This window comes from Tachypleus tridentatus, chromosome 13 (genome assembly GCF_004210375.1).
Source record: "Tachypleus tridentatus isolate NWPU-2018 chromosome 13, ASM421037v1, whole genome shotgun sequence".
Classification (NCBI taxonomy): Eukaryota; Metazoa; Arthropoda; class Merostomata; order Xiphosura; family Limulidae; genus Tachypleus; species Tachypleus tridentatus.
The window spans coordinates 117,121,572-117,145,715 of NC_134837.1; the positions used below are offsets into that span (position 1 = coordinate 117,121,572).

The 24,144-nt window shown below is 32.6% G+C and overlaps 1 protein-coding gene across 11 annotated transcripts in view; it reads left to right on the forward strand.

Annotated features, from left to right (window-relative positions):
- The first annotated feature begins 2,867 nt into the window (after window positions 1-2,867).
- The window catches only part of LOC143238803 (nitric oxide synthase, inducible-like), a 43,733-nt gene continuing 22,456 nt past the window's right edge, over window positions 2,868-24,144 (forward strand). For 4 of the 11 annotated variants that reach the window (XR_013020773.1, XR_013020771.1, XR_013020772.1 and 1 more), the window contains exons 1-18: window positions 2,868-3,116; window positions 4,885-5,030; window positions 5,272-5,526; window positions 5,660-5,801; window positions 5,946-6,260; window positions 7,890-7,991; window positions 9,875-10,069; window positions 11,806-11,882; window positions 12,262-12,406; window positions 12,601-12,705; window positions 13,658-13,719; window positions 14,318-14,492; window positions 14,606-14,738; window positions 15,588-15,666; window positions 16,169-16,347; window positions 21,349-21,509; window positions 22,329-22,539; window positions 23,183-23,267. Coding sequence is in view for 6 of the 11 variants with exons in the window: in XM_076479346.1 (XP_076335461.1) it covers window positions 2,958-3,116; window positions 4,885-5,030; window positions 5,272-5,526; window positions 5,660-5,801; window positions 5,946-6,260; window positions 7,890-7,991; window positions 9,875-10,069; window positions 11,806-11,882; window positions 12,262-12,406; window positions 12,601-12,705; window positions 13,658-13,719; window positions 14,318-14,492; window positions 14,606-14,738; window positions 15,588-15,666; window positions 16,169-16,347; window positions 21,349-21,509; window positions 22,329-22,539; window positions 23,183-23,267 (2,726 nt within the window). In the remaining 5 variants the exon portion in view is untranslated. The remainder of the gene's footprint in view (window positions 3,117-4,884; window positions 5,031-5,271; window positions 5,527-5,659; window positions 5,802-5,945; window positions 6,261-7,889; window positions 7,992-9,874; window positions 10,070-11,805; window positions 11,883-12,261; window positions 12,407-12,600; window positions 12,706-13,657; window positions 13,720-14,317; window positions 14,493-14,605; window positions 14,739-15,587; window positions 15,667-16,168; window positions 16,348-21,348; window positions 21,510-22,328; window positions 22,540-23,182; window positions 23,268-24,144) is intronic. The other 7 variants (XR_013020769.1, XM_076479345.1, XM_076479344.1 and 4 more) reach the window with 3 other exon arrangements.

The following is a 24,144-nucleotide window of genomic DNA, read 5'->3' on the forward strand; positions in this document are numbered from 1 at the left end:
GAATCAGACACGTTGGTTTAATCCTGATCATGGGTGACTGCTCATAGCAGCATTGTTAAACATGATTCTCAACTGGACACATTTAAGCAAATTGTCTATTGGGCTTTGGTAATTTGAAGCCCCCATTGAAACAGCGATACATTTGCGGACGTACAACGATAAAAACAGGATTTCGATACCCTTGGTGGGCAGAACACAAACAGCCTATTGTGTAGCTCTGTGCTTAACTTCAAACAACAACTACAACTTTTACAGATTACCTGAATTTGCTTGATAAAATATTTATTTATTTCCCAAGTTATGAAAGAGTTACAGCCGTAATATACACATGTTACAACGTTTTAACTTTTGTAAGCATTCGACATCTCATTTTTTTCTAAAATGTAATATTCATAGAGCCTAACACTTTTATATTATTTTATAGTATGTTATTAGAAACCTTAATTACATGAGTTTGAACAAATTTATTATTATCAGTTTTATACTGTTATTTTTCATATTTCTGTAAAGATATTTGGCATCCCAAGTTGTTGTTTCTAAAGAAGAATGGATATTTATGTGGAACATATTACTTTTATTATGTTCATCTATGTTTACCAAATTATTCAACTAGATTATTCCAGTTTCACCACTAAACTTACTGGCTCGGCATGGCCAGGTTGTTAAGACACTCGACTCGTAATCTGAGGGTCACAGGTTCAAATCCCCGTTGCACCAAACATTCTCGCCCTTTCAGCCGTAGCAACGTTGCAATGTTACGATTAATTCCACTGTTCGTTGGTAAAATAATAGTCCAAGTATTGGCGGTGGGTGGTGATGACTAGTTGCCTTCCTTCTAGTCTTACACAGCAAAATTAGGGACGGCTAACGCAGATAGCCTTCGTGTAGCTTTGTGCGAAATTCAAACTAAACTTGTTTTCTTGTTAAGAACAAAGCTACTCAATGGACTCTATGTGGCACAACCATCACGGGTATCGAAACCCGTTTTTAGTGTTATATGTTTCCAACCTTACTACTGGAGGAAAGTCACACATCAGTGAAAGTTGTTTGTTAGGACAACTTAGAAAACTGTAGAACCTATGTTTATAGTTACCTATAAAACTGTCACATTTTGTTTGTAGCTTTGAACACTGGTAAATTATTTATCATAATAACTCTGATTTTCCAGCTTAAAATAATCAGTTTCTTCCAGGTTATCTTATCGTCGAGTTAGGCTAGATTTTGTTCATATCTCTACGCCAGGTACGTCATGTATTCTGTTGGCTTCATGAGAATGTTGAGATGGCGTGCCTATTCGACATCCAGACCCATCGAGTACTAATAAATTATTTTACCTTTTGGAAATTTTCGGCCGCTGACCAGCTTTTTCAAATCACTGTTTTTGTTTTTAATATTTTGTGTAAGGTATACCTCTAGGTGTGCCCCCCCCAGTGGTTCAGCGGTATGTCTGCGGACTTACAACGCTAAAAACCAGGTTTCGATACCCGTGGTGGGCAGAGCACAGATAGCCCATTAAGTAGCTTTGTGCTTAATTCAAAACAACAACAACCTCTAGGTGTACTGGAGATCTGGACCTCACCTAAGAACACCTGTGGTCAGCGAAGTAGGCACTAAGATTGTAGATAAGTAATAAAACACTTATTTATTCGAAACCTGAATTTTTCACTTTGTTTTCTTCTTGTGTATTTTTTTGGATGAAAATGTATATGAAGTGAATAAGAATCATTAACAAAGGGAACGTCGAAAGCTATAAACTTTTCGTCCCCGTGAGACAGACACATTCGAGTCACTTTATAATATACATTACAGTTAAACAACTATAACTTGTGTTATAAAATTTGCATCGTACAACTAATTTATACAATCATATACGTATCTGACACAAATAATATAAAAATATATTTTCCCTTTATTGTTTTCTCACCATACTTGTCAGTGATAAGTTTTCGGGCGTAAAATGTTTAAATCCGAGGTTCGATTTTCCACAGTGAACAAAATGCAGATGGCCCATTGTGTAATTTTGCGATGAAACAACCAATTCTATTGTGTAATGCTGACTACGGATAAAAATTCACGTTCAGACGGCTTAATCACTGATAAGAACACAGTGTGTGTTTATAATAACTTACGACACACTTTGTGTACAAAATTACACAGTGTAATTGTTATTGTCCTCTTATCTTTATGTAGTTAATTAAATTTTGTCTTTCTTCATATTTTCGCTTGGCAGAAATTTTCTTTTTAATTAAACAAGGTGTGGAAAGCTATACATGTTTGTAAGCTCTTTTATCACTCTCATTTAGCAACTAATGAAAAATTTAAATGTTACTGAAATTTTGTTCTATGGCTTTAATGCAAATTGCACTTTGAAATCTTTGAGGAATTACTTCGAATATTCGAGTATGCCAAACGTTTTATTGTTTTAGTGGACTTTTGAAGTTGTGCAAGACTTCATGTAGTTATGCCGTTCGCTGCAAATTTTCAAGTGTAGCTAATACTACTTTGAAAGGGTTGAACTTTTCTACGCATGTTGTTTGTGCTATTTTGTTAAACAGGTGCTTAACTTTGAACATTGACAACACGTTGTGAAATAGGTCTGAAGAAAGAACAAAGAACGAAACTAATAGGTAATTTCCTGCTCGTTCTCGCCTTTGTATATTTCACTTTGTGTCCAATAAAAATGGACTATCTTTTCCGTGTCAATATTCCACACGACACATACTCTTTTTACACACTAGATAATATGATTACCACTGATACGTACGTCATCAACTATTCAAAGTAGCTGTTGGTGAGATGAGGTGCGTATGCGCAGTAACAGTTGTTTGAGTTGGTGATTGGTCGAAAACAAATGTATAAAAATTAACGGAGTAGGGCGGGTTTCTAAAACAACCTGAAGAAAATTCAAGTGTGAACGAAGAACTGACCGAAGGCATTTTTATTCGGTGTTGCTAACGATGCGTTTCAATAAGTCAGAATATCAACAAGCAACAAGTTCTGAAGAGAGTGGCTTGATAAACGAACTCTGTCCTGTTGTCCAAAACGTTCCTCCGTTAAAGTTGACCAATATCGCCACTGGCAAACAAATAAACGATACTTTGTATCTTCGTTCACAGGTAATAGAACAATAACTTTATTTATTTGAAACAAAACCTGAGTTTTTCTCTCAATGACAAATGTCTATGGAGAGAAGTATATACATTAACACTTCATTTCTAAAATTATAATTAAGATATATCCAATGCCTCAAAAGATATTTTCTTCAGTCATAGTTACAACAAGATACGTGGTCATTCAGACTGGTGTCATACCAGTTACAGTTACAACAAAGAAACGTGGTCATTCAGACTGGTGTCATACCTGAAATACAGTTTTATTAATTTTGTTCACATATAGTAATCATCACTGTAAGATCTGTGTTTTACTTAATGTTATAGGTTACTGTTAAACAAGTGTCTTATGTTATGTTGAATTACTGTCGAGAGTTTGTTATAAATTGTGTTATATGCTGTTATAAGACGAGTGTTTTAGGTTAATTTAGGTTATTGTCGGTTGAGTGTTTTAAATTATATTAAGCTTATTTCCGGGTTATGTTTTACGCTATAGGCCACTGTGGGAAATATATTTTAAACTATATTATGTTACTGTTGTGTAAATGCTTTAAATTCCTTTATTTATATAACTCTCAGAAGCATGTTTTAAATAATGTTAGAACACTACATGAAGTGTATTTTAAACTATATTAAGTTACTGTCATATACTGTTAATTGTGTGATTTAAAAGTAACAAGCTATTGTCAAACCCTGGATGAAATGATGGTACAAATCTATCGCATCCGTGTTTTGAATTACATCAGACTGTTTTTGAGAGTGTATTTTAAATTACGTTCAAATGTGTGCTTTGAGTTATATTGGACTATTGTCTGGATTGTTTTAAACTATATTACATTACTTCCTTACGTATGTGTTAAATTATATTACTGTCAGAAGCGTATTGCAATTATAAGAGGCTATAGTCGAGTATGTAACTCTTTTAAATTGTGTTCCAGGTTGCTTTCGGACGTGTTTCTTAACTGCAACTACTGACGAATTTTTTTGCTTAAAGATTGTTAGATTAACGTCAGACATGTGTTGCACTGATGATATGATGTTATCAGACTTCTCTTTTAAATTATGTTATAACTCGCTTTCGGAGGAATGTTTTAAATTGCCTTACAGAGTAGAGTCGGATGTGTAATTTTGATATTGTTAAATTACTGTCAGATTTATTTATCAATAAGTTATTGTCAGGCGTGTACTTGAAATTATGTTATGTAATGTTGTCGGACTTGTGTTTTAAACTTTGTTAATTTATCGTCATACGTGCATTATAAACTGCTGTGGGTGTGTATTTTGAATATTATTAAACTATATTTGAATGTGTATTGTAACGTATGTGTGTGAGATTGTGTGATGATATTAGTACAGTGAAGATTAAAACATATCTGCTGTAAAAACTAAATCTGTTGGTTTTAGAATTTCGCGCAAACTCACACAGTGCTATCTGCACATAGTCATCTATAACTCTGAAGTGAGAGAAGGCAGCTAAAGTGAACAACACCTACTATACTTTACTCTTACGTGGCGAATAGAAGTGTTTTATCATTATTTGTATAGAATACTCATGATCTTAAACTACAAAGTGCAGTTTTAGCAGGAACGAGACGCTTATCACAATCTCTCAAATGCATGGTACAGACACGATACACCTGGCTCTCACCAGGTAAAAGTTTCAACTCCAAATTAAGTACTTAAAGTATAGGGTTACTGGTATATAAAGGGCAGTAGCTGCTATTTCATAGAACTATATATTTTGTTTATTTACACACGCTGTTTTAACTTCTAGCCGATCGCCTGCAAATCACAATACTGTTATGGCTCGTGTATGTCTGGCCAGTCAGGAGCCAGACCCTCAGGCTGTGCACGCCCACCAAAAGAAATACTTCAACATGCAAAGGAATTTTTGGAGCAGTTCAATCTGCATAAAAAGTCGTAAGTAACCATAATTATGAACATTTCCACTGCCACATCACCAATTTCTGTTAACGTTGGGTTTTTAAGTAATGCATTATGTTTCCTTTATCATCCATTTCCGAGTTATTTTTTACTGTTAAAAGTACTTCTTGTAAGCCAGTTCAAGTACCATTTATGACTTTAAAAACTACAGCAGATAAATAAACTACAAACAACATCTGAAGAATCAGAACTTTAGTTTTATTGCGTGTTTTCATAGAGAAACGAATAAGGACCATTTCAAACGGTGGGAAGAAATTAAGAGGGAAGTAGAGACAGTTGGCACCTATACCCTAACCTTAGAAGAACTAACTTTGGGGGCTAAGCTGGCTTGGAGAAACGCTTCGCGTTGTATTGGTCGAATTCAGTGGAAAAACCTTGAAGTACAAGATGCACGACGCGTACAGACAACGCGCGAGATGTTCGAGGCTTTGTGTCGTCACTTGGAGTATGGAACAAATGGAGGATATCTAAGGTTTGAAATATACAAAAATACTTACAAGAAGTTTTCACTTTTTCCTAAAAAACTAAAATGAGATACTACTTCGATATACTAACATTACTAACTTATTATTATTAAGATATTCTAAATGTTTACTTTCCTATAGATCAATGATTACAATTTTCCCACAAAGAATAAATGACCGAGAAGATTTTCGTTTGTGGAATCCTCAGCTAATTAGCTATGCAGGCTACCTACAACCAGATGGTAATGTAACTGGAGATCCAGGCCGTGTTCACTTTACTCGGGTATATTCAGTTTCTTATTGAACAATTTAAAATCTACTTTTAGAATATGCAACAAACATAGCTGTAGCGATTTACTGGCTATAAACCTTTCAAATGTTAATAATCAATGTTTGCATCAAATTTAAAATGTTACTAACTTTATAGGTATGCCAGCGACTGGGATGGAAAGGAAGAGGTGGACGGTTTGATATTCTGCCATGGGTGGTCTCATCACCAAGGGAAGGTCCCAAGTTTTATGAAATTCCAGAAGAATTGGTGCTGAGAATAAAGCTAGAACATCCCTATTATGAGTGGTTTTCAGATCTTGGATTAGAATGGTATGCTCTTCCTGCAGTTGCCAATATGTTGTTCGATTGTGGAGGAATTGAATTTCCTGCTTCCCCCTTCAACGGGTGGTACGTGAGCACAGAGATAGGAGCCCGTGACCTGTGTGATCCTCAGAGGTACAACATCACCAAGGTAAGAATGATTTAATAAGGTACAATATAATCAAGTTAAGAATGCTTTACTAAGGTACAATGTCATCAAGTTAAGAATGATTTATTAAGGTACAATATCATCAAGTTAAGAATGATTTACTAAGATACAATATCATCAAGTTAAGAATGCTTTACTAAGGTACAATGTCATCAAGTTAAGAATGATTTATTAAGGTACAATATCATCAAGCTAAGAATGCTTTACTAAGGTACAATGTCATCAAGTTAAGAATGATTTATTAAGGTACAATGTCATCAAGTTAAGAATGAATTATTAAGGTACAATATCATCAAGTTAAGAATGATTTATTAAGGTACAATGTCATCAAGTTAAGAATGATTTATTAAGGTACAATGTCATCAAGTTAAGAATGAATTATTAAGGTACAATGTCATCAAGTTAAGAATGCTTTACTAAGGTACAATGTCATCAAGTTAAGAATGATTTATTAAGGTACAATGTCATCAAGTTAAGAATGATTTATTAAGGTACAATGTCATCAAGTTAAGAATGATTTATTAAGGTACAATATCATCAAGTTAAGAATGATTTACTAAGATACAATATCATCAAGTTAAGAATGCTTTACTAAGGTACAATGTCATCAAGTTAAGAATGATTTATTAAGGTACAATGTCATCAAGTTAAGAATGATTTATTAAGGTACAATGTCATCAAGTTAAGAATGATTTATTAAGGTACAATATCATCAAGTTAAGAATGCTTTACTAAGGTACAATGTCATCAAGTTAAGAATGATTTATTAAGGTACAATGTCATCAAGTTAAGAATGATTTATTAAGGTACAATGTCATCAAGTTAAGAATGATTTATTAAGGTACAATGTCATCAAGTTAAGAATGATTTATTAAGGTACAATATCATCAAGTTAAGAATGATTTACTAAGATACAATATCATCAAGTTAAGAATGCTTTACTAAGGTATAATGTCATCAAGTTAAGAATGATTTATTAAGGTACAATGTCATCAAGTTAAGAATGATTTATTAAGGTACAATGTCATCAAGTTAAGAATGATTTACTAAGATACAATGTCATCAAGTTAAGAATGATTTACTAAGATACAATATCATCAAGTTAAGAATGCTTTACTAAGGTACAATGTCATCAAGTTAAGAATGATTTATTAAGGTACAATATCATCAAGTTAAGAATGATTTACTAAGATACAATATCATCAAGCTAAGAATGCTTTACTAAGATACAATATCATCAAGTTAAGAATGATTTATTAAGGTACAATATCATCAAGTTAAGAATGATTTATTAAGGTACAATATCATCAAGTTAAGAATGCTTTACTAAGATACAATATCATCAAGTTAAGAATGATTTATTAAGGTACAATGTCACTAAAGTAAACTAAAGTATGACTAAAATAAAATACTTCACTAAAATGTAATACCACAAAGGTAAAAACGTTTCATCGAGGTACACCATCACGAAATAAAGAAAATTATAACAGCTACAATAAGACTGAGGTAACAATGCTTAACTCAGAGGTTTATATTGACATGTGTAAAGTTTTTTTTTTTCCAACGTCATGTCATCACATAACTGATCAGATCATTTTTATTTAATTACAGGATGTAGCAATCAAAATGGGACTAGATACATCTAATTTAACCACTCTCTGGAAGGATAAAGTATTGGTAGAAGTCAATGTTGCTGTTTTACACAGTTTTCAGGTATCTCACGTATAGTATTCATGTATTTTAGATACATAACAATATATTATTTAAAATTGTTAATGATATTATAACAGATAAAACATTTTCAACGTTTTTCTTTGCTGATTTTTCCCAAATAGATTTATTTTTCTTAATGTTCGGAAACTACTGAGTTTCAGTAAATATTCTTGAAATGATTGCATATTATTATTTTTAAACTTGTTAAACTTATTATTTATAACTAAAACTCAAAGAAGCGATTTCATGTTTTTTTTTTTAAAGATAAGTTATTTATTTAACGTAAATGCTGGTACAACGCCATTTTTAAACTTAAATCTTCTAATTAAAATAATTTTTGAGGAAAATTGTTAGACTGTTATAGCCACAAGTAAAGTGTATCATATTCTTAATTTCGAAAGCTGATTGAAACATTTTTTTTCGTTATCTTAAATGACTGGAATTGTTTAAAGCCAATTTCAAATTGAATGAGATCACTTAGAAAGTAAAAAAAAACAACACAGGTTGTTCGTAAAAATAAAAATAAGTACTTTTAATACTGCGACTCACGTTCTATTGTATGTTAATATTTGTCTTGTTGCTGAACCAAAGTTTGTTTTTTTAAAGCACAATCCTTCACAATGGGCTTCGGTGCTGTTGCATTTTTAGTGTTGTAAGCCGTCAGTCTTATCACTATTCCAAAGAGGCGCAAATAGAAACACAATAAATATATATATATATATATATATATATATTTGTATCAATGATAACAAAATAAGAAATCAAATGTTTTATTTTATCTTTATTTGTGAAACAAAGGAGTCTAATAGAATTTGATGGTAATTTCTCCAAAGAGGTGTGGCCACACAATAATTCCATGAGCTTATAATACGTAATAATATATACGTATTTTTGTTCGATTTTACGATGTATTATTACGGAGTGAAAAATTTTGCCCTTACAGAGCAGCACTTTTACCATTATCTTGATGTTTTGTTCAGAGCACATGAATTCAATTTGTATTAATTTGAAAGCTTGTTTGTCTGTTTTTCGAAATTCGCGCAAAGCTACTCAAGGACTATCTGCGCTATCCGTTCCTAATTTAGCAGCGTAAGACTAGAAGGAAGGCAGCTAATCATCACCACCCACCGCCAAATCTTGGGATGCTCTTTTACCAACGAATAGTGAGATTGATCGTCACATTATAACGCCCACATGGCTGAAAGGGCGAGCATGTTTGGTGCTAGGGGATTCGAACCCGCGACCCTCAGATTACAAATCGAGTGTCTTAACCACCTGGCGATGCCGGACCAATTTGAAAACAACCAACTGTTATGAATAAATATAGAATAAGAATAACGAGAAAAAATATTTATTAGTGTAGCTGGAAGAAAGGACTTCTAAACACACCAATAGAAAATATATTAAGCAGTTGTGACAATAACGCTAAGGTAGGAATATATAATATACGTTCTTTAACTCTGTGTCGTCAGAGTAGTAGGACTGTTGATTTCTTATTATTCTAAATATCTGTGATGATTAATATTTATATGAGTCTGATGTTCTAAATGTAAACACGTTTTTGAGGATGCAGAGTTAATGTATGCATTAGTATGACTTTGACAATTCTTGGCTGGTTGTTACACTTAAAATTTGTAATTTTGATAAAATGTATATTTATGTAGGATATTGCTCTTTACATTTCATAAAATTCAGTTACGTAGTTTTGTAGAATGGTTTAGTTCATGCCAGATAAATTTGACTAAACACATATCAAATTACTATATGTGATTTAATTAGAACAGTATTATTGCTTTTTGTTTATTTGTGTTTAAATAATGCCATCAGTAATTTGACTCCTTACCGTTGTGCTCAATGACATCATTGTTTTCCCTCTTATTCAGAAACGAAACGTCACTATTGTTGATCATCATACTGTTTCTGAAACATTTATGAAGCATATGGAAAATGAGTACAAGCAACGAGGTGGTTGTCCTGCAGACTGGGTGTGGATCGTACCTCCAATGTCTGGAAGTATCACACCAGTGTTTCATCAGGAAATGTTGAATTATATAATGAAGCCTAGCTATGAATACCAGGTAATTACATATTAAACTCCAGTACCGGAGTACTTAATGCTAAATCTGAAATCTAGCTACAAATATTGGATAATTCTATAATAAAACCAAGCTACGAAGTTTATACAATTTAATACTTGTTTATCGAGTGCATGGTATACTGAAACCTACTATGAACTCCAGGTTCATTATACACTGAAGTCTAGACACAAAGATCATAGAGTAGCCTAGCTATGAATACCCAGTATGTAAAAGGAAGCTAGCAATAAAAAGGATGCGTTCAAATATTGAAGTCTAGGTATGGCTATCTGTCAATTACATACTGGAATATAGAAACAAGATCATAAATCCTGAAACTTAGCTCTTAATAACACCACCATATACTGAAACCTAGTTATAAACATCGAGCAATTATGTACTGAGACATAGATACGAAAATTATGCACCCTAATATTAAAGTCCAACTATGAATACCAGATAATTAATTATATACTGAAGCATAGCAACAAAAGTATTGTACTCAAATACTTAAGCTATGAGAACCAGATAATTATATCCCAAAATATAACTGCAGAAGTTATTTTTTACACGACTGAAGCCTAGGTACGACTAATGGGTAATTTACTCGAATACATAAACCCATCTCAGAAGACCGGGTTTATCGTACATTGAAATTTAGTTATAAATATCAGGTAATTATATACTGAAGTTTTAACTACACATGTCCCATAATTATGTATTAAAGCATAGTTACAAATATTAGTTAATTATATAGTAAATGAATACCTTATGAATCTGTGCTGAAGCTCAGCTAGAAATACGACTTCATTATGTTTTGAAGCCTAGCTATGAACAACTTATTTATTATGATTAGCTAGGAATACTAGTGTGGTAAACTGATTCCTACTCAAATATCAAATAATTCCACTTAATAACGGGAGGATCGAACAGGAAACTTACGAAATAATCTAAATTTAAAAATCCAACTGATTTTTAATCTGGAAAATTTTGATGTTAAGTGAAACAATGTTTATCAGAAACAAAGAAAACCAAAACAAACTATAAATAAATAAAAGCAGCGTGCGCACTTGCATAAACACGAAACAGAATGGAGTGGCAACCTCCTTCTCTCAAGGTAGATCTCTGTAGAACTTTTAAACTGTGGAAGTCAGTTAAAGTATACAGGTACCGAACTCGTAAGAAACCTTGTATTATTTTATTGCGATGGTGTCACACATGACTAGTCGTTCTCTCACAGCATTCTTCTACTCTAAAATACAAGCATCATCCACTCTGCAAGAGAAGTTTGTTTCAGACAATATCTGCTATGTAACATCTCGTCCAGCAAAGCAGATACTATGTAACATCCCGTCCAGCAAAGCAGATACTATGTAACATCCCGTCCAGCAAAGCAGATACTATATAACATCCCGTCCAGCAAAGCAGATACTATGTAACATCCCGTCCAGCAAAGCAGATACTATATACTACTGAGAATGACAAGTTCTAGATACTTATACCTGATGTGTTTTGCAATAATGATCGAAAGGTTGTAACTTATTGCGGTTCTTTTGGCAATTGCTCGCGTTTAAATAAACATAAAATATAAGTGGTGTATAAATATTTGAATATTGTTTAAAACCTGAACATAACCTTATTGCAGAAGGAATATTCTGGAAAACGAGGGGAGAAGAAAACAGCTTGATTTTAATGGTTTATAAATTTAAAATTTGTATTTTTAAAAAATATATTTACAGGAAAATGCATGGAAGGTTTTCGATTGGAAACGCATCTCCAGTGTTGCCTTGAAATACAAATTTTCATCAGTTGCCAAGTAAGTAATGAATACTAGTATTTTGTTTAATTTTGAGAGTTTCAAAAGTATAACTTTCAATTAATAATGTGTGTGTTTTCTTATAGCAAAGCCACATGGAGCTATCTATTGTGTCCACCGAGAGAAATCGTACCCTTAATTTTAGCGTTGTAAATCCGTAAACTAACCGCTGTCCCAGCGAGGAACCAATTAATACTGAAAATATTTTTCATGAACATATAACTTATCGGAAAGTAAAATTACCAGTGAAATGTCAGGTAAAACGTAATTTTAATAATTCATTTTTAAAATATCAACATAGAACTTAGTTCTTTCGATACTCGCATGCCAACAACATTTTATACCTTTACAACAACTCATAACATGTAATTCGACACAGGGCTGTGTGGATCGGTTGCAGTTTGATGCGCAAGTTTCGAATCTTCAGAGTGCGAGCAACAGTTTTATATGCTACTGAAACAGGAAAATCTGAGAACTTTGCTCATCTTCTAGGACGTCTTCTGGAAAACTCTTTTAACGTCAGAGTAAGTTGTCAGAAGTTTATATCTTGTTTTAAAACCACCCTTTTATAGAACACGTCAAAAAGAAAATTGGTTTTCTTTAAAAACACAGTGCTTATGAATATAAAATTATTACTGAAACGACTTCTGATAAGGATATTAAAAGTTTTGATTAAGACAACAAGACGATTTTTGTTGTTGTTTTTTTTTCTGTAAAGGTGTTGAGTATGGAAGATTACGAGGCAGAAGAACTGGTTCAGGAGTCGTTGCTTGTGGTAATCAGTAGTACGTTTGGCAGTGGAGAACCTCCGGACAACGGAAAGGTAAGCACAATATCAAGAATGTCATATCACAGTGTTATACAACAATCTTTTATTTCACCCATGAAGATTAGACTGATGGGTCAGCAGAAGGTTACGTCTTCTTTTCGGCCAAATGAGAAAATGTGCTTAATGTATACAAAACCGATTATGGATGGTACGTAATCGAAAGTAAAACTAAACTGATATGAGTAAGGCGAAGAAGGATTGATGTGGTTAAATGAATATCAGAAACTGACATCTTATATACATTGATAATTAGCATCACAATACATTAAAATAATACTGATGATTTTTACAAATCTTTCTGTACTGGCCCTATACCATAATAATTGAAGTATGTAAATCGGTAGTATAAACAGCGTTTTGCTCGAGGCTACTGAGCGAAAGGTCTCGTTCGTAGAGGATTATAATTCGCAAAGAGTGTGGTTGAAATACTATTAGGTTATTACGGGAAGAGCCGTAATTCAGGGCAAATAAAGAAAAATTGTAATGAAGGATTATCTAACAATTTTCGTAACTGGTATTATCAAATGTTGTCATCTTTATGCTGGAATAGTAAAATGAAAAGTAAGAATATTTTTAAAATCCTTACCACTAATTGGGTTTTTGTGTATATATATGAACAGCCCCTCTTAGTATGTAATTATCCTGATATAGTTGGCTCCCGGGAACTCAGCGGTAAGTTTGAAGACTTATAAACTAAAACTCTGGTTTCGATACCCATGATTAGCAGAGCACAATTACTCCATTGTGTAGTTTTGTGTTTAACAACAAACTATACTTAGTTGTAAGTGAATCTCAGTAGCTTTGTCTTTAACAACAAACCATACTTAGTTGTAAGTGAATCTCAACTGAAGCTTACTACTTTCTTTATTATTTATTATACGTAACTATTTTTGGTGACATGCTGTTTCAGTAATTGCTCGTTTTGACGTTTTCTTCTTTCTTACAGCGTTTTTGGAAGCACCTGTCTGAAATAAAGAAGATAAACTTTCAGGACTTAAGTCACATCAAGTAAATAATATAATCATATTTCTACAGGATCAGAGCTATTTAAATATGTAGTGTTATAAGTGCTATGCCAAACAAATAAAAGTTTTGTTACTTAAGTTACAGTGAATTACACTCGAAAACCAAAGACCTAGGTACCACTACTAGTTATAATGAACGATGTGCTTGAACACTGAAGACGAAACTCAACTTTATCCTAATTATCCATATTCTAGCATTTTTTATGTCATTGATTTTCAAATAATGGGGCATGAAGATGTTCAAGGTGGAACATAAACGAATTCTAAGAAGCACTTCTTGTATAAAGGTAACATAAATGCTACTAATTTATTTAAATAATTTTACGATGCAGATTTTTTGCATAATGGTTTACTGAAGTTGTACATAAACTGAAAATCATCGATTACTAACTTCGATTTACTGTATGGTTATAGGTGGTGCTTTTCGAAGTGTATTATGAAAAAAACATGAAGGATCGTTAAAGTGTTATTCTTACCAAAGTCTATCTGAATTCTTTATATGTTATTTCAGTGTAAAGTGTAGTATCAAACTAACTTATATGTAATTTTAAAAATCACATTTCAAACCTTTATAAATTTAGGTTTGCTGTTTTCGCTCTTGGATCATCTCAGTATCCTACATTCTGTGCTTTTGGTAAAAATATTGACAAAACATTAGCTACACTGCATGCTGAGCGCCTTCTGGCGGTGGGTTTAGGTGATGAACTTCAAGGACAGGAACAAACTTTCAGCAAGTGGGCAAAAGAATTCTACCAGGTGTGTATAACAAAAATCTTTAGATTGTCCAAACTTATTGGATTATCAGAATCTTTGTAATTAGTGAACTTAATGAATTAATTTAAAATACTTTATTTTCTGAATGTTTCTAGGTTGCTTGCAACTCCTACACATTGACGGCTAAAGACGATGTTTCCTTGGTTTCTCTTGAATCAGCAAACAAATGGAATCCTGAAAATTTCAGAACAACTGTTGTTGATGGTGCTTTTAATGATTTGTTTGAGGGTAAATACTGAAGTTTTATCATGAGAAACATCCTAATCAATCATTCAACTACTTTTTTTGTAGTATCTTAAAGAACCGTAATTTTCCATTTTCTGACAGTCTTGTTTTTTCTTTTGAGACTAACCTTGTTACTCCTCCGTTTTTGTATTTTAGGACCTTCTGTTGCTCTTATATTGTTTCTTAGGCCACTACTGCAGTAACTTGTGGTGTCACTCAAGACTTTAAGAAACTCTTATTGTATCTTCTAAGCCATTCCTGTACTGTTAGGGATCTCTCTTAAGATGTTCTGTGCTTTTTTTAATATCTTTAAGACCACTTATTCCACTCTTTAAGTATCTTTCAGGGCTTTCCTATTACTCTTGTGTTGTTTATCAGGGCCTTCTGTTTTTATTAATTGTGTTTCATGCCATTCGTGAAACTTATGTAGTCGTTTAGACAGTTTCTGTGATTCTCTCTAAAGGATGTCTGTAATTTCTGTACTATCTCTCAGAAAATCTTTATGACTCTTGTTGTCTCCCTCATAACTCTTTGATACCTTTATTGTATTTCCCAGTCCATTCACGAAATTTTTCTGTTTATCAAAGGACTCTATCGTGGTGTCTTACAGAGTCCTATCTCTCACGAGTTTCTCCCAGGTCACTTCTGATCTCTTCAGCCACTCCTATGACTCTTGTGGGCTTTCTCAAAACCGTCTGTGACTTTTTTAGTATCTGTCAATTTGGAGTTGTCACTCTTGTGCTGTCTTTCTGGTGTTCTTTCTCAAGTGTGTTTGTGATTTTTTGTATCATATTTTCGTACAGAAGAGCTGTTGTAACACAATAATAAGTTAAATGTTTCTGTATAACTCAGGTCTAACTAGGATTCACAAAAAGAAAGTTCAACCATACAAAGTTATATCAAGAGCTAGACTTCAACAAAGAAATTCTGAGTAAGTGCATTATAGAAATCTGTATAAAAATGGGATTTCTAGAACCATATATAACTAAACATAGATTTTTTTATTTTTAAAGAAATCTTTCGTAGTTAGATTGTATCACTTTGCTCACCCACCTCCAAAAGGAAAAGAATACTGAAATTAATATTCCAAGTACATATCTACTTATACCACTGAATTTAAGTAAGTCAGCAAAAGATGTCCACACATTAACACTTACTGTATTCCAGTTAGCCTGAAGAACTCTGGTATTTAGCAAAACGCACTGTCTGCAGTAGATAAGACAGATATATTTTGTTTCAAACAATGTATAACCAATTATTCTAACAAAAAAAACCCCTTAAAACCGTTTTAAAAATGCAGTTCTTCAATTACAATAAGCCTTATACTATTGTCTTATGATAGACATAATTGACTATAATTATGCTTCGTCAGAAAAAGTGTTCAAAGCATAACAACTGTTAAACTGAGAAATGTATTTGATAACTAATTTCAGACGTCAGACAGTTCTAGTCCGACTGGACACTCGGAAATCTCAAGATTTCACATTCGAACCTGGCGACCATCTTGGCGTTTTCCCTACTAATTTGACAAATATTGTTAACCGGATCATGTCACGCCTGGATCTAGCAGACCGATCAGAGAAAAACGTGGTTCAAGTTGAGAATTTGGTTGGTAAGTGTAAATGTTTTGCAATACTACTTCCACGAAGTTTGATAATCAACTGTACTTATCTTTAATGCATATTTTATGTTTCAAAAATAAAAGTATTCCATTCATATTTTCGTTAAGTGAATTGGTAACAATACAGTGTGTACCATATAGTGAATAAACCTAATGGTCAATTGTAATTTTTACTGATCGTACAAAATGTGTTCATAAAACTACAATATCCCAGTCCAGTGTTTTATGCACTTGACTCTTAAACATGTGATTTCGAGTTCGAATAACAAAATTTAAAACATTACACTAAACAGACAATTATTTAACACATCTGATTCCTGATAATAAAATTTCGGGTTTGAATCTCATACATAACTTTATTTCTCTTGAATTTCGCGCAAAGCTATTTGAGGACTATCTGTGCTTCCCGTTCCTAATTTAGCAGGTGATAGACAAAAGGGAACGCAGCTAGTCAAAATTCTTCACTGCCAAACCTTTCACTATTCTTTTACGAACGAATATTGAGACACAGCCATTACATTACAACGCTCTCACATTGTGAGGGCGAGTATGTTCTGTAACGAAGATTCAAACCCTCCACCCTCAGAGAGTTAATTTAGTAACCTTGAGTTACAGACCAAACCAATTCTATGTACGTCTGAAAAAGACAGACCAATGTTCTGTCAAAATATATAATACAGTCTTGTTTCCATATCTTGTAACAAATAAGATAATTCTAATTAACATGGAATACAAATGTATGTAACCTGATTAAAACACGGTTATGCAGGGCAATAGTTTTTCAGCGTCTACCAACAGACTTTTCTCGAACTTTTCCTGTTGTCCGATGATGTTTGAGAATTCTAGATACAGTACACTGGAGGCACACTACTGTTCTGGCAATGTCCGTTTCCTTCATGTCATTTCTAGACAGTCGAACAATTTGATGCCCTATAACTTTTGGCACATGACAAGACATGACAACTTCACACGAAGTACAGATAAATTGTCTGAACAAAACGTTAACCTCTTTCGAAACACAGATTATACTAAAAGCACACTGCTTTTTTAAAAAAAAACAACAACAACAAAAAGTGTGTGCATGTTGTTGAACAAATGCTCAAAACAACTTACAAAGATCAGAATAACAACTGGTACGTGTTTGTCTGATCATACGCTACTTTAATATTGAACAGTATACAAACATTTTTGCCAAGACAATGTTTCATCATCAACAAAATTGTTAATTATGGTTTTAAATCATCATTTATCGACCTATTTATAATGCCACTAACATAATGCCCTTCCTTAATGAAGGTCGAAACGTTGTTTTGTACTTTATTTCAATTAAACTTACCAACCGTATTGAATATACATTTTTACATCAAGTGGGTTTCTCGTCATTATGAGCATTCCAGTCTAGTATTAGCGTATCTATCTCCTAAATACATTGGGTAGGGTTTTAGCAGCAACTAAATGTACTGCTTCTATTTCTCTTTCTATATGTATATGTACAATCTATACGCAAAAAACAACCAACAAGAAAAACTTATTTATGGAAACGTGCAAACAGAATTTAAAAACTTGTTAACTCAAGTGTTTGCGAAACTTTGGTTTTTCTTAAGGATCAGTCGGGAAGTCATCAGAATCTTAAATCAAAATAAACGATGAAAATTAATTTCATGTCAACTAACATTTAAACAAAAAAAAAGGTTTATAATACTAGTTGACCTAAAGAAAAAGTTAAAAACCCGTAAGTTAACAGTTGACCTTAAAATTATAGCACTGATAATACCTAATGAAAAACGTTTGTATGGAATTGGAATATCATAATAATTTTTCAACTGTTAACTTACGGGTTTTTAACTTTTTCATATCCTCACCTAGTTAGTGTTCAAACAAAAATTTAAACTTCAAAGTTCGATAATTGAAATAAATTATTCGTGATAAAGATCGCACTACAGTACTAACTTTTTATTCTATTCCTCGTTTTAGTTCCCCGCTAGTGCAACGGTACATATACGGATTTACAACGTTAAAATCAGGGGTTTGATTCCCCTCGGTGGGCTCAGCAGATAGCCCGATGTGGCTTTCTTATAAAAAACATACACACACACTCCTCTTGTGAGTACATAATGTTTCAAATCAAAGGCGTTTCGAAATAATACAGAGAAAATTGAGCTGTTTTTTCACAATTCTTATTTTAAATCTGTAGTAAACTAATTGAGAGAAATGTGTAGAAAACATTTATGGTCTGTTGTTGTTTTTGTTTCAGTTATTAGGCCTATTAGTTTCATTGTTTCATTACCTTTAGTTTTAGATGTAAAATAATATTTAGATAACTTTTTGTCTGCTATTATGTCCAACTCAGCCAACGAGGTCTGTTATTCAAACCTGCGGTGGCTCAGCGGTAAGTTTGATGGTTTATAATATAAAAAGTGAGTTTCAATACCCGTGATAGGCACAACACTGATAACCCAATATACAGATTTATGCTTTACAATGGCAAAAAACAACAATAACTTTTGGTTAAATTTAGGCTAGGAATCTTTAGCTACTAATAATGTTATATAAAGATAAATTTAATTGTATTTTATACTCGTCACACTTAATATTAGCAGTAAACAAATTAATATAATTTAGAAAAATGAAATCCGCAGTCTAGTGATTTCTTCTCTTTGTTTTATTTTGCAATTTGACACAATAAGATAAACACTGCTTATCATAAATTGCCAATAATTATTAAATACTTGTTTCTAATTAAATGTTATAAAAGCAGCGTAATGGCTCTATAGTCATTTAATGAAAAGAAAGACATTTGGAGTAACTTAGTCATTAAAATATTTGTTTTTAAACTGTTTTAATATACCTTTTCATTAACCATTAGCTTCTACATAAGAGTATCTGTGTACTCTAGTAGTACACATAAAAGCAATAAAGTTCCTTCATCAAACATGCTACTGTCAAATTGTGTTTTGGCACCATATATCTTAATACACCTGTGTTTCTATTAGTATTAATTAATTTCATGATCTTCGAAGAAGCCTTGTGTGCTTTTTATTTCATTCATCGGTTGTTCTGTAGTTCTTTGGGCCCTTCTCATGGTTCAGCAATAGACTAAGAGCTATAACGCTAAAATCCGAGGTTCGATTCCATGTGGTGGAAACTACATAGCTAGCTCATAGTGTAGTTTTGCGCATAGGAAATAAGTAAAAAACAAAATATTTCCTTTTTATTTTGTCTTATGGAAACGGGTAATTTTTTTTCTGTGTCTGTAATAGCTGTTATCTGCCCAAGGCTTTGATCTTGCATTATCGTTGTGCAAACAATTGCGCTTCTTTTGATGTATTTCTTGTTTGGCAACTTAAGGCTTTATTAAAGCAACAACATTCATTTCCTACCATGGAAAGTAATGATAATAAATAAAACTAATAATTTAATTTTGTTTGTTGTTCATGTAATTTGACAACATAAACAGTCTCAAGTGCTCCTGTGTTTGTCGTATCCACCCCAATAGCACAACTGTATATTTGCAGACTTACACCACCAGAAACCGGGTTTCGATCCACATGGTAGGCAGAACACAGATAGCCCATTGTGTAACTTTAGGCTTAATTACAAACAAACCAACTGTCGTACCCCAACCCGACCTGATAGTGGACGAAAAGCCTAATCAGAGCTAGATATGAAGATACAGTGTGGCTCATATGTTTTATATTTTATTTTCATTCGTTAGTTCTCAGAATTAGCAAAGTGTTTTTTTTTTCTGTTGACACTATAGTTGCTCGATCTGGTTCAAGAATATAAAGATTACCGTGCTACTTCTTATGAATAATGACTAAAGTTAATTAGACGTGCTAATAATAAATAACTGAGGTTAAAATAAATAAATAATAATGTATTATTAATTTTACCATAATTCTTTGTATATGTCTTAAGTAAAATGGACTTAAAAATTACACTTATTTAGTTCACGTCATAACATCACGCAGTTTGATAATATATGCATATAGCTTCTCACTAAATATTGTGTCTGTCGTATGTAAAATAGCTTGATGAGTCGTGGCATTTAACAAAAGGTTACGCTAGCACTGAATATATAGTATATGTATGTGCAATTAACAAAATATTGTGCATTCTCCCTTACTTTTGCTTAAAAGTTCTTAGAAAATAAAGAGCATATTGATCTTTTGTGGTTAAATTAGTTTTCATTTAGACCTTCATGGGTTTTGCTGCGGAAACTTGAGACATCTTGGTTGATTCACCTGATGAAGAGTGGCTGATGGTAATGAGTATGCCTTTTCAATTAATTTTTTGTTGTTGCCATTTTTAAACTTTCATTAGGAGCTTCAGAAGAATATTATAATTTCTGGAAACTAATAACAATCAGTTCAAAAGACAGCCATGAGAATTTCACCGAATACTAAAACTAAGAGAAAATGTTAGATTTTTAAACCTATTAACATCATATATTTCATAACGAGTTATAAACTTAATACAAATAAGTGCATCCACATTTTGTATTTTCAGTTTTCCTGAATGATAGTTACTTTAACATGTACACCTGTTACTAAAACAATTAGTATTTTTTTGTATTGAATGTATAAAATGGACCTTATTATTTATTATAATAATATTATAATATTTAATGTATAATATACAACATACCACATGAATCGCAAAAGGCAGGAATTTTAGCTTTGCAAATTTTTCTTATTGTTTAAAAAGTAAAACAAACGTGGTGCGACAGGATTTCTTAATTGCAGGGAGGCGAACATTTACTTTGCTGATGCTAAACTCATCTACTGTAAAAATCAAATTTAATGTTTGTTTTCTTTTCGCCGTTACTAAAATTATTATTGATTCTGAAATATTACGAGTTTTAAAATCAAGTTCACAAGATAGTGGCAATAGTTACAACATTAGCACATACAAAGTTTTATGCATATGCTTCAACAACAGAGTTGTGAGACAGAATTCAATTAACATAAAGTAATTGAAATTATATTTCAGCTGATAGATGGCAGCCCTACCAACGACTTCCTCCGTGTACTTTACGGACAGCCCTATCCAAGTATTTAGACGTCACGTCGTCACCTAGTGTTAGGATATTGAAACTACTTTCAACTATGGCTACAAACAAAGACCAAAGTAGACTCGGAGTGCTTTGCGAAGTGAGATTGTTGGTTTTAGTGCTACTAAAAGCATCTTATTTGTATAAAATATATATTTGCTTTTCTTTATTTCCCTTGATACCAGCTTCAAGTGGTTCTTTGGTATAACATGTACGTTATTTTAACTTATTTCCTTATTATAATTGTCAGTAGTTAGAAACTAAACTCTATGTTCTTAGAGTAATTTCAATTCTATAGTTTTCTGAAAAGTAACACATGTCGATCTTTACTTATAATTACAAATAAACAGATACGTTTATGATCAATGTAAAAAAATGGAATTCAACTGACTCCGGTCTAATTAAGTATCATGTGACAACTCCTGTTACTCTGTTTTTACCAAAACTTATAATTTTGATAATTAAGTAAAAACATCAGATAGACAGACACCATAACATGATCTATAATCAGATAGACAGACACCAGAACATGATCTATAATCAGATAGACAGACACCAGAACATGATCTATAATCAGATAGACAGACACCAGAACATGATCTATAATCAGATAGACAGACACCAGAACATGATCTGTAATCAGATAGACAGACACAAGAACATGATCTATAATGTAGTTCTTAAAATAAAATTTCAGATGTTTAGATATTTTTTATATAAATGTCTTTCTAACCCAGAAACGATATTAGTCACAATATACATATGGTAAAATGCAAGCTGTAAATTTAGAAGTTTAGCAAATAATTTACTTTTGAAATGTTAAATAGATGAACAGATTGATGTTTAAGGTTTTTGCTATTAATTTTATATGAGAGTAGTTTTGTTTAGAAGAAATCATTGATAAAACAATTTGTCTCAGGACGTGAATGAATACGAATTGTGGAAGAAATTTAAATATCCAACGTTTGCCGATGTTCTTGAAGAGTTTCCCTCCATCCACATGACTGCTGTCTTCTTGCTTACTCAACTACCATTTCTGCAGCCTCGTTACTACAGTATTAGCAACTCACCAGCTTTTGTAAAGAGTGAAATTCATCTCACGGTGTCGTTGGTTAAATTCCGGATAAAAGGTACAAAAAATATATACAAATCTTTAGTGAAATGTTCATACAGTATTACTTTGTTTCATAAAAAAAGATTTCACAAACTGGATTACAAAATTCAGTATTTATGATGTACATAGTTGACATACGAGTTAGTTGTATGGAATTTCTGGAGGTTTATAACGCTAAACATCGGGGTTGATACCCGCGGCGAGCACATAAAATTAATCTACAGTGTAGTTTTATGCTTACCAAACAAACTAATGGATTATAAAAGACCGAACGTAATTTCAGTTATTTTAATAACAATTTCAAATATCATAAGATAACTGGATAGCCGACACGAAGAATAACTGCTTTTAATTTAACACTTCGTAATCTATTGTCACTGTGAATTGAGTTCCGTTTCCTGTACTTAACTTAAAGCAACTTTAAACAATATGTATATCTGCGTAATGAACTGAAACAAATCTTATAATAAAAATTACAATGAAACACAATTGTGTGAACATTTAGAGTTTAGTTTTTGTTTTATTTTGTAAATTAGCTCAACTATTTAATAGGAAAACAGGTAATAACGAAAGTATTGTGGTGGATCTAATTGTTACAGAAGATTCGAACCAAAGCAAGAAATATATCTGATCTGTGTTTATTCGTCTGTTACTTTTAGACGGAGAAGGGCCGGTTCGTGAGGGTGTCTGCACATCCTATCTGAATGGTCTTCCAGAACAAGAAACTCCTTGTTTCCTCAGAAAGTAAGTTTGTTCAAAAGGGGACAGCAAATCTGAGAATTGCTGGCTAATAAAAGAAGAGAGAGAAACAAGAGTGAATATTTTCCATACTGTGTGGACAAACCATAAATCAACGAAACTGTTCGAAGAGTTCAATAATGACACCTTAAAGAAGAAGACTGTTTAAAGGTGTAAAAACAAAATGAAAAATCTTTAAACAGTGCTTTAAGTGAAGAGGAAGCGAGATTAATGGATTCCCCTGTTTAACAAAAAGAATAATCTGAAACTCTACTGTGAAAACATGCATCTGTTAACAGATTTTAGGAGATACTCCAGTTAACTTTTTTTTACAACTATATAGCTGCCTTTAAGGCTTATTTTTTAGGGGTGGCGTGCTCTAGTGATTAGAGTACTCGAATAGCAACCTGCAGTTCGCGGGTTCGAATATCGTTAACAAACATGCATATCCTTTCAGTTGTACGGGAGTTATAACGTGATGGTCAATCCCACTATTTCCTGGTAAAAGAGTAACCCAAGAATTGGCGGTGGGTGGTGTTGAATAGTTGGCTTCTCTTTAGCTTATCACTGCTACATGAGAGATGGCCTTCTAATATTTTTGCAAAAGAACAAACAAAACTTATTTTTTATGACAAACCCACCAGCTGTATATAAAATAAGTGTCAGTGTAACCAAAGAAAGTAACACCGCATTCACCAAACGTCTCCAGTCTTTACTTGCAGCTTTGAAACTCTACCAACAAATATGTTTCTGCTTGTTTTTAAAACATTTTTAAACCTACCATTTTCATACATTGTAGCTGTTTAAGTATAGAATAACTGGTACATTAAGTGTTTACATGACGTTAATTATGGAATATTTGTTAAGATTCTTCCAGATTTCA